The 11,077-nt window shown below is 60.9% G+C and overlaps 1 protein-coding gene across 1 annotated transcript in view; it reads right to left on the bottom strand.

Annotated features, from left to right (window-relative positions):
• Window positions 1-11,077, bottom strand: part of PCSK6 (proprotein convertase subtilisin/kexin type 6) — an 84,011-nt gene that overhangs the window by 10,939 nt on the left and 61,995 nt on the right. Inside the window, exons 15-17 of the mRNA XM_025043525.1 lie at window positions 3,823-4,002; window positions 1,187-1,289; window positions 510-706 (exon numbers count right to left, since the gene is read on the bottom strand). Coding sequence (XP_024899293.1) covers window positions 510-706; window positions 1,187-1,289; window positions 3,823-4,002 — 480 coding nt within the window. The remainder of the gene's footprint in view (window positions 1-509; window positions 707-1,186; window positions 1,290-3,822; window positions 4,003-11,077) is intronic.

Here is an 11,077-nt window from a genome sequence, read left to right as displayed (position 1 = left end):
TCCTCCTGGGACGGCCTCCCACCCAGCTCCGCCCAAGTCCTTGACCAAGTCCTTGAGCCGGAGCCGGCTCCCCTGCCCGCCCCCCCGAGCCCGCCCCGCACACACATCCAGCGGCCAGGAGCCCCGAGCACGGCCTCTCCTGGAGGAGAAACTGCGGGACATGTGAAGTCAGACTGAGCCTGAGTGGCTCGCTCAAGCCACTGCTGTGGCCATCTTCAGTGATGGATGGTGACTCCTGGGCTGCGGAGGCTCTCGCTCAGCGTCACTTTGAACCCTTCTGGCCGGTCTGTGTGTGACCCGCTATCAATGAACTGGCCTGAAGGCTTCTCTCTCTCTCTCTCTCTCTCTCTGTCACACACACACGCACGCACGCACGCACGCACATCCTTTCTCAGAAGCACGGAGTACACAGGAAGCAGAGGGCAGGGACAGTTCTACCAGGAGAGGGGACCCCAGCCCGGGGAGAGGGGACCGACTCTTCACTGCGATGCCCGGCGACACGCACTTACTTTCGTCAGCATAAAGCCCGGCAGGACAGAGGGTCACGCAGGTGTTCGTCTCCTGATGGTGGTAGAGTCCACGCCGGCAGGACAGGCACTGGGTCGGGCTCCTACCCGTGCAGGTCTCACACCCCCGGTGGCACCGGTGACAGCGTCTCGCTCCTGTGTCCCCGAAGTAGCCCAAGGGGCACGTGCTAACGCACTTCCTGGGGAGACGGGACCAGACGGGGCCTTTCCCACCGGCCTGCGCCCCGCCCTCGCCGCCGGAGTCCGGCCGCGGTGGCCGCGGTGCGGGTTACCGCTCGGCTGCCTCGGTCTGCGTCAGGGGCTCAGAGGGGGCCGAGAGGGGACAGAACCCGGGAACCCTTTCCCGGTCACCCCGGGAGTCACCACATGACAGTATCGGACTTGGAACTTTTAGCTCCGGCAGAAACCCAGTGCGGGCTGACTGCGGTCACACTGGCCACTGTGCGGGTCACGCCTGCACCCCGCCCGGGGCCCCGGATGCCGCAGCCCCGCCTGGGCATGAAGGGACGGGAGCGCCCCGTGTGCAGCACAGGGTCCTGGTCCCTAAACGCTTCCTAAGCGGGCACCAGGGGTGGCGGGGCTAAAAGCACAGCTCGCAACCGGCCCCCTCGGCGGGGCGCCCCAGCGCCCCACACGAGCGGACGGGACCCGGCCGTCACCTGTTGGTCTTGCTGTTCCCCAGGCTGAAGTGGACGCAGTTCAAGCACTGGTCTGCGCCGGCGCCATCACAGCCTTTGTCCCCACACTCCGGATGGCACACGCCTTAAAGAAACAAGCACGTCCTGTCACCCACAGAGGCGCCGTCTCAGTCAAGGCCAGTCCCCTGGGACCCAGCATCAGTATGTCACGGCCAAGCAGGGTCAGGAGGGGCCGGCAGGGATGGGGCAGGGGACACGGGGCTGGGGACAGGCTGGGCTGCCTGTGTCAGGACCAGGGCAGGGCTGGCCCCCTTCGGCCACCTCCTTCCTCGCTTCCTGTCCTGTCGTCCTCAGCGATGCGCCACCAGTGTCTTGCCCTAAGTCCCCCATTGAACTCTGGGGCCCTGTGTCCCTTTGCAAAAGTGACGGGAGAAACGCAGGGAGCTCAGCGGACTCCTGCCAGCCCCACGTTGCCGGGCCCTTCGGTCTACGTGTGCCTCAGGGAAGACGACGACCCTCAGGCTGGGCTGGGCTCTGTCAACGCGTGTCCTCTTCACCCTGGCCTGACGAACTTGACCACCGTGTGCCAAAGCTGGCCCCCCGCCCCCTCCCCCTCGAGGGAGTGGCCCCGAAAGGCTCCCTGGCAGGGCCACATGTGCCACCATGAGGCTTCTGAGTCTTCGGAAGGAAGAGAGAAGCTTCTGCGGGGTTCCAGCTGTGGGAGGGGACGGGAGGACGCTCAGAAGCGAAGAAGAGGCGATCTGCTGGCCACCAGCACTTCACGGGACACGAGGGAAAGACAGCAGGCCCCCTTCATGCGTCCCAGAGCCCCCCAGAGCGGCCGGCTTGCTCGGCGTCCCGCCCCAAAGGTTTATGTTCACGTTTCCAAAGCTGCCACTGGGAACCCCTCCCAAAGCAGGACCGCGCTGGGCCGCAGCGCCTGGTCTGGGGCGGAAGGACACAGGCTGTGGCGCTGAGGGCGGGTCTAGGCCGTGGCCCACGATGCCCAACGAGGTCGCAGCCTGCCCCTCCCCCTTCACCCCGCACCTCTCCCCCCGCACCCCGCCTCCCTTCCCCTGCTCCAGGCTGCCTGCCCTTTTGAGGTCAATTCTCATTTGGTTTGATCCTCGTCGGCCTCGGCCCAGCGTTTGTGGGGACAGCCTCAGAAGCCCGTGCCACCTGTGCTGAGGACACCCGAGCTTGGCTGCTGGGCTCCAGCCTCCCACCCAGCAGGTCCGCGGTGGCCTCATGACACACCTCCTGCAGCGACTTGTCCCAGAGCAGAGGGAAGCAGCGGGTCTGCCTCCCTCGAGAAAGAGACCCATTTCCTCGGCCCTAGGGGGAGTTGGGGCCCGCGCCGCTCCCAGCGCTGCGAAGGCGTCTGGGGAACGGTAAGTCCGTGCCCAGCGGCTGAGGATGAGAAAATGGACGACAGCGGGGTGGCTGGGAACCCGGAGAGTGTGAGTGTCCCCCACCCACACACAGAACACTCCGGAATGTCCCAGGACAGGCGCGGCCCCGCGGAAGGGCCCGCAGGTGCGCTTCCGGCCGCTGGCTCACCTGCGGGCTCCGGGAGCATCTCCGCGGTGGGGAGAGAGCCCCGTGTAAGGCTGGGGTTCACCCAGCAGCAAGGGCAGCAGAACCCCAAAAGGGCATCTAGGTAACCGGCCACGTCCAACCCTCCAGGCCCGGGGTGCGTAGCTAAGTCTCCGTACGCATCTTCCCCACCCGCATGACCAAAAAAAAGTGTCCTTTATTAATAATTACTGAATCTTGCCACAGTTTATAAACCACAGGGGAACGCGAGCAGATTAGTCTACACATGATTCAATGCTCCATTTTAAAGGCGAGGCAGGAGAAATTTAAAATGGGATCGACCGTAATTTATGCTTGATGTGTATCGGTGACGTTCTCTCCCTTATTACTTTTCATGCCCCGGAAGCTGTTAGATAACTCGAAACGTCCATAGTCTTAGATATCAGCCACGATTTATCAAGCGGCTGTAATATTTAGCTAAGGACAATATGCCCAACCAGAATGTTCGCTTCTCGCAAACCCCTGGGAAGGTTCAGAGGGAAGAGGCCTCTACGGAGCCCGCCGCCCAGGCTGCAGCCCCTCGGTGCGGCCGCCTGGGTGCAGTGAGCGGGAGGCCCCGAGCCCGGATGAGCGGGCTTTGCCATAAGGCGTGTAACTTCCTGTGAGATTCTGAAGCCACCTCGTGCAGCACCGGGTCGAGGTTCTGGAGACCCGGTCCGGGGCTTTACCCCAGCACCCCCTGCCGCCAGCTCCTTCCCGGCTGTGCTCACCACCCGTTAGGACCCTGGTCCCGCATTCCGGCTGCAAGGGCTGGAAGCGGGTGGCGGTGGAGAGAGGGTCAGGGGGCGAGACGTGAGGTGGGGGCCCGGGAGGCGCCTCATTAACGGGGGGGCAGGGCCGGTCCTGGCTGGGCCTGGAGAACCTCGATTTCCTGGCCTGGGAAGGCCGGAGGCACGTGCTGGTGCATGAGCTGGTCCGTCAAGTACCGGGACAGCTGTGCGAGCGCAAACCGCGTCATCAGCACGACTTCCGGTCCCGGAGGACCGTCCCGCCAAGCCCCACCTCGGTGACAGTGGAGACTTGGGATGTCGCCGGCCGGCCCGCAGGCCTCCGGTCATTACCTGCGTAGTCCCCCTCGTCCTCGGGAACCTCGGCCTGGGACAGTGACGGAGTGGCCGTGGGTGGCTCCAGCTCCGGGGTGGACGGCTCCAGCATCTGGGAGCATGACCCGTGGCAGCCGGAGGCGCCGTGCGGGTGCTCGGCGGTGCCGTACAGGACGAGGCTCCATTCTTTCAGCTTCCCTGGAAGACACAAGCCGGGGCCACCGACAATCAGGAACCTCCCTTGGGAAGCTCTGGGTGAACTCCGACCCCTCGGCCCGGCCAAAGGCCACTGCGGCTCACGAGTGAGTGACAGGTGCTGCCCGGCCTGAGCCCGCACCCTCCTCCCCCAGCTGGCCTCGGCAGCCCCACCCCCAACTCCTAGTCACCAAGGACCCGGGACACACACCTGCTGCCCCGGCCACCTGCTCCGCCCCCGGGTCTCACGGCGCCTCCCCCAACGGCCCGTCCCCGCGACCAGCCACGGCCTCCCCGTCTCTCGGTGCATCTAGCGGGTCGATCTTGGGCCAGGCCTCGGCCTGAGCCTTGTCTCACGTGCCCCCAAATGTGACAACCGGGCTGCACCCAGGAGTCCTGCTATTTGGACCTTCAAGCCCGGACCACGGGACAGTGGTCTTGTGAGGCGCCTTCCCTCCCGGCCAGCCCCGGCGGTGGGGACACTGGGTGGGGCGGCACGGGGGTGCAGGGATGACATCCTCGGAAACTGGCTGAAGGGCACAGACGCCGGACGAGGTGTGGGGAAACGGGAGGACAGTGGCTGACAGGAAGTCCCCAGCCATGCGCGGGGAGTGGCGGTGGAGGGAGGCGGCGCGGACCCCGCCCCCACCTGGCCCATCATCCCTGAGGTCACAAAACACGTCGGAACCGACGTGGTGTGTCTGGGACCGGCTCTGCCGCAGGCCACACGTCTGGGCCCCGTTTCCTGTGACGCTGCCGCCAGCGTTTGGAACAGCGGGACCCTGTGGAGGAGGTCCCTGCTGCCATTCTTGTGCCGAGGGGCTGACATTCGGGGTGACCCGCCCGGGGACGTGCTGTCCATGCTCAGGGACCATGCTCGCTGCACCCCAGCCATGAGCGCTTCCTTTGAAGCTCTGGCCACACGCGAAACGGTCACCCCAGCAGTGAGCCACCTCAGCGAAGCCTCGACTGGCCGGCGAGACCCGCCGAGGGACGGTGTCCTGGCCACCTTCGCATGTGCGTGGCTGGGAAACCCTGGCTTCCTCTCCATTTTCTCTCAGCGACCAGCGCCCCGGCTCCTCGCTGTCCGTGTGTGTCGCCTCCGCTCCGCCTGCGCTCGCAATGGCGGGCCGGGTGTCTGCAGGTGGCCGTCCAGAGCCGATCCGTGCCGCGTGTGCAGCTCGCCGGCACAGCCTCGTCGTCGGCTCCCATTCCAGGCATGTCGCAGACTTCCGAAATGCCAGAACGGGGGCCCCTCCTCATCCATGCGCCCCCCAAGCCCCGGGCTACGGCCCGCACTGCCCCACACGGGTGTGCGGAGGACGGAAGCACAAGTGTCCTGTGGTCCCCAGGCCACACTCCGTGCTCCTCTGAATGCGCTTGATCGCGATCCTGTTTTCAACCGTCGCCCTGGCCGGGGAGGGAGGGTCCCAGGCCCCCGACGCCTGCAGCACCCACACGTCCCCAGGCCAGGCCAGAGGCAGAAGACGCAGGTCCTTCAACTCGGAAAGCAGCCCCGAGCCGTCCCCCGGGACGCAGCCTGCCACAGGGCCTGCTCCTGGAGACGCGGGGGTGGCGCACGGAACATAGGCCCCCCTGAGTCGGCGACGATGCCGACGGCCGAGAAGCAGTTCCCACGGGCACAGGTGCAGAAACGCAGTCCCCGGCGACGAGCCGCCACCCGTTTTCGACTCCTTACGATCAAAAAACGCTCTGTTTCCAAACCACGAAGGGATCTGGGCGTTTGAACTGCCGAGGAACCGGCTGTGATTGAGGTGGCGGCATAATGGCTACAGGACAAGGACGGAGGAAGCTGTATGCTGTCGTCTGAGTCGAGGTTCACTTCAGGCTTATGCGGAGTGTCCCGAACCCCCCACTAAAGGTCCAGTCTCTACAGTTCGGTTCTCATTTTCGGATATAGTTTCGGTAGGACAGATGCACGGGGCTGCCCCAAGCTCGGGACCGGCACGTGCCCCGTGGGGAGCGGGGCGACCCCGCCAGGGCCAAACTGCAGCTCCCAAGCGCTCGTCACACGGAGAAGCCACTCCTTCGTTTCTCGTCTCTGTCCGTGTGAGATGATGGCATTTCACGACTTATGTAAGTTGAGTCACGTTTCAATAGAAGGTTCGGGAAACGAAGGTTCCGAGGACCCGGCAGGGGGCGCAAGAGGCGGGGACACTGGGGTCCGGAGCCGAAGAGGGACTTCGGTTCTATTTAAAAACCCACAGCCCACATCACCTTTTACATATATAAATTGTTTTAAAAAACGTAAGTTTAATTTTTAAAAACGCTATGAACGAAGTAATTGCATGGATCAAGGCAAAAAAAAAAACATTAAAAAGCTGTGGTTCTCAGGGCTTCGGATCTACATTTCTGGATAAGGAATAAAACTAAACGGCTCAACATCCAAAAGTAAAAGGAACATAGCAGAAGCCTCCCTCCGGCCCCATCCCCGGCCCCCGCCTGTCCCCGTGGCCACCCCGGTCACCCGTTCACTGTGCATCCTTTCGGACACGTTTTACTCTTAGCCAAGCAAATGTGGCCACACGCCTGGCCTGTCCCCTTCGCCGGCACACTCGGTACGCTGCACCTGGCCTGTCTGTTCGCGAGGCATCTTGGTGATCTTTCCGCCGCCGCATTAGAGAGGCGTCACATCACGTGCATAAAATTCCCTATCCACGGGCATTTAGGTTGTTTCCAAACGTTTGCGATTACAAGAAGTGCTATGTGACTCCGGCCACACGGGGAGGGACCCGGTGAGGTGGGCAGAGCAAGGACCGTGGAGCGACTCGATCTGGGTTCGAACCCTGGCTCTGCCACCTACCAGCCGTGCGACCTTGGGCAATAATCGCTTGGTCCCTCTGTTCTTCGGTCTCGTCGTCTATGAAGTGGGGATGACGCTACTATCTACCTCATAGAGTTGTTGGGGGGATTAAACGGTTTTATGGGAGCAAAACAGCCCAGTGGCGTGCAGGAGCTGGCACGCGAGTGTTCGTCACACGAAGTCTGATGAGTATATATCACGTCAGACCTTCTGCAACCTACGGTCCCAGCCGCGGGAGGGTCAGACACCGGTGAGTTGGTGGCAGAGACGAAAGCAGACACGGGAACGTGCCACTTGAGGGCTCTGGTCTTCAGGCTGAGCCTGTCTTCTGGCCGTGTCCACACTACCCGTCCCCCGGAATGCCCGGCACACCCTCGGACCAGGCCCCGGCGCCGGCTCCCTCCACGCTCGCCAGCCCCAGAGCCTGCACCCGCTTTGGGGAGACGAGACCCGTGGGTGCGGAAGAGCCAGCGCGGAAGCAGCGGGTCCACACGCGCATCCCAGGCCTGCTGCAGGCTGGACCCCGAGTCTGCCCCGGCAGAACTGCCATCGGAGGCGGGGATATCAGAACGTCTGTCTGCTCTGGACAGAGCATATCGAGACCCCCGACGTGCACGTTCAAGGTCCCCGGACAGAAACCTCGCTAGTGCCGTTAATTCCTTACTTTCTAGGAGGGGGTCTTAGAAGATGGCCCAATCCAAACTCTCTGGCTCTCTCTCCGTCGGATTCCTGAGACTGGAGAAGGAAGAATGGGAAATGTACCACGTACGCGCTTGGGGACCCTGCCACCAGACCTCCGCCTGCGGATGGCACCGGCACAGCCCGGGCAAGCGTGCTCGCCCTAGAGGCATTCCCCAGGGGCAGCGCAGCGCTGCTCACGGGGCTGAGTGTGCAACGAGCAAACAGGACTGTCGCCATCGTTCAAGGAAAGAGTCGCGCTCGGGGTAGACTCGGGCTGAGCGTGCCGGGAGGGCTGAGCCTGTCTGAACGAAGCACCTAAAATCGTGCAGAGGGGAATTTACAGCTGGGGACGAAGCAGGTGGAAGTCGGGGCAGGTGTTCTTGGGCTGATGACTCTGAGCTGATACCTCTGAATTCCCGGGTTTTGTTTGGCCGTGAGAAGTTATGAACGACAAGGAGTTTATTCATTCTGTCGTCTCCACGTTTAAACACGCGGGGAGAAATGCTTTAGTCAAAACACAGGGAAGAAAGAGAGGCCTAGAACGATCGAGACGTCGTCTTCTCTGGCGCTCCGGCGTTGAGTGTCCCCTCTGAGGCCCAGGCGCCCGGAGTCGCGCAGCTTACGGAGTTCAAGGCAGAGGTCTGGGGGGAAGGACTCACGTCGGCCCATTTGTAAAAATACACAAGAACACTTTAGAGGGCGAGCTTCACGGTGTGTGGACCACACCCCGATAGGCCGGTACGTGGAACGCTGTACGCGCGCCCAGAAACACCCACCTGTGCTCGACACCTTTAATGCGACATTAAGAACGCACTCAAAATCCACACTACGGGAGGCGAGGGGGAGGCAGGTAAGGGGAACTTAGGGCAAGGCCTGGGACTGGAACGGGAGAATGCACATACGTGTGTGTCCCCATACGTGTGCACACACACGCACGCGCGCCCTCAGACGATGGGACGATCTTCCCTCTGGCCTCGTAGCCATAAAAACCCTCAAACGTGATCTTTTGGTGCCAGGAAAAGGATCTGAGAATCTCAGGCTCCAACGTTTATGTCGGCGGAGGCCACAAGCACCGGGAACAATCACGCGTATCGTACGTCGACGCACGAAATGGCCCATTCCCCGAAATTCTCAGCTTCGTGAAGTCATAAAGTGTTCGGAAGGTCAAATGCTACGACGCAGAGACAGCAGCAGCCCTTGGCCTCGGCCGTCTGCACCTCTCCGAGCCTCTCCCCGGAGACGGCCTGTTGGCACACTTGGAGCAGACCGTTCCAGCATTTTCTACCACATCGCTGGATTAGAGGCCCACGTGCTACGTCCTAGTCCTGCGATTTCAGACATCGTCGTCCGGTGACTTCTCGCCCTGGACGTGAGCATCCGCACTGTCCCCCACCCTGACGCTCACGTCCCCCGCGTTCCCAAAGCTGGGTCGGTGTCCGCTGCCGTCTCCCCAACTCTGTCCCATGTCGCTTCCTGGGGGGCGGTTTCCTTGGCCCTCCCGACCTACCCGCCGACATTCTAACTTCTGCCTCCCAGTTTAAACTGTCAAGGAATTTCTCTGGTTCTCGGTGTTCCTTTCAAACAGGTGAGATGTTTTCCCTTGTCTTCCCCGACGATACCTAGACGACGACAGAGAGGACAGGTACATGGGTCTCCGTCCCCGGTTCCGAGCACGGACCTCCCGAAACCCTTGTCATTTCATGAGTGACGAGAGCACCGGAGCCTGTCTGGTTCTAACGAGGTGACTCTGGCTGGGCTCCTAGAGGGGGCTGGTCACCAGACAGATCCGGTCACAATCAGAAGCTTTGGAATTTTCGGCCCAGCCCCCCTTCTTCAGAGAGGGGACAGGAGCTGCAGATGGAGGTAGCAACTGACTGGCCTCCCTAAATCCCCCACGGCCCGAGCTTCGGTGCTTCTAGGCGGGCGAACGCGTCCACTCCAGAAGGGTGACGCCCCCGACTCCAGCCAGTCGTCAAGAGCACAGGTGACCACGTTAGGGCGTTAGGTGGACACGCGTGACGGGTGAACAAAGGAACGAAGGCCCAGCCCAAGACCTCCCTTAGGACCTCCCCGAACGCCCCTCTTCAGGCTACAAATGACCCCACGTCCTGAGGTTCGAAGGCGTGGAAAGCCATAGAACAGTAGCCGGCCCGGTCTGGCCTCGAGCGCGTGCGCAGTCCGTCCGCGCCAGGCTGCCCATCGTTACAATGTCACACCTGTGCCTGGAAGCTCACGAATGCAATTGCAAGACGAGATTCTGGGTAGCCCCACGCGCAGGAGGAGCGAGCCATTAACAGCTGAATGTCGATCGAAATGACCTCACGGGCCAATCGTCCAGCACCACCCTTGTAACCTCCCCTCACGGCCCTAACGTGACAGGGACCTCCTGACGGTAACCCGCCCTCCCTGGGAGTGATCCTGAACCGAAGCTTGTGTTTCTGCAGGGAGCCGTGGTTACGGCCCTTTATGGCTTCATCCGCTTTCCTCTTGAAGAAATCTTCCCTGTTCTAAATCTCGCTGATCCATAATTCTTTACCGCATCAGCAAAAAGAACGACCTCCCAGTGCTATGGGGCAGCGATGGATCTAGATCACCCACCACGAACGGGAATCTGGGCCTATGACTGGCGTGTGCGAGTGTGTGCATGAGTGTGTGCGTATGAGTAAGTGTGAGTGTGTGTGTGAGAGTGGATATGAGCTTGAACGTGAGTGTGTGTAAGGCCGTCTTGCGTGACCGACCCCTTAACCTGTGGGATGTCAAGCTACCTGTGAGTAGACAGTGTTAGCACTGAGCTAAATCGTAGGACACCCAGTTGGTGCCACAGAGAACTGCTCGTCGTGGAGGGAAACCTTTACACATCTGGTGACCACAAGTGTCAGAAGCGGACGTGTTCTGTGCGAACGAATAATTAAAGAAACACGGGAGAAAAATGTAGTGGGGAACTGTTTTTTTTCCCACTCAGGAGGGAAAAACTTAGCTTTTTCTACTCGATAATCCCAACTGCGGTCTTTCTGAAGGTTTCTTTGGCTGCCTGAGTTGCCCGCCGCCCTCCCTGTTGGAGTTGGTTTCTGCTTCCATGCTGGATGCTTTCCTCAAATGTCTGGCCGTCTTCGGGGCGCCTTGTACATTTAATAATAAGGCACTACAAATCTGATCGGAGGTTGTGTGCGCTGGAGTATGGAAATGCGCTTCCTATTTATTCGTTCTGCACACAGCAAACTTGTAGCTTGGACGGTGGGAGGAATAGTGTTTCAGGAGGCTCAGATGTGAAAAATGTCGATACAGTCAATGTAAACGCTTCCCATCAGAATCCACGGAGGTCAGAAGGAAACGTAATATCTTTAAAGTGCTGGAAAAGATAAATAAATAAATACTGCCAAACTAGAATTCTACAGCCGGGAAAAATACCATCGAAAAGTGGGTCGAGTCACCATCGCAATGGCTTCTCCCAAGCAGAGTCAAAACCGATGCGTCGATAAATGAGCAAAGGAACACATTTAAAAGCAAACGAGAAACGGGTTGAAATAAAAACTTTCGGAACTGAATCCGGGCTGAGTGGAGTCACGGCCAGCG

The sequence above is a fragment of the Pteropus alecto genome, unplaced genomic scaffold, assembly GCF_000325575.1.
Source record: "Pteropus alecto unplaced genomic scaffold, ASM32557v1 scaffold102, whole genome shotgun sequence".
Lineage (NCBI taxonomy): Eukaryota > Metazoa > Chordata > Mammalia > Chiroptera > Pteropodidae > Pteropus > Pteropus alecto.
The sequence above is the reverse complement of the archived record's forward strand: the minus strand, read 5'-3'. Positions and strand labels throughout refer to the sequence as shown.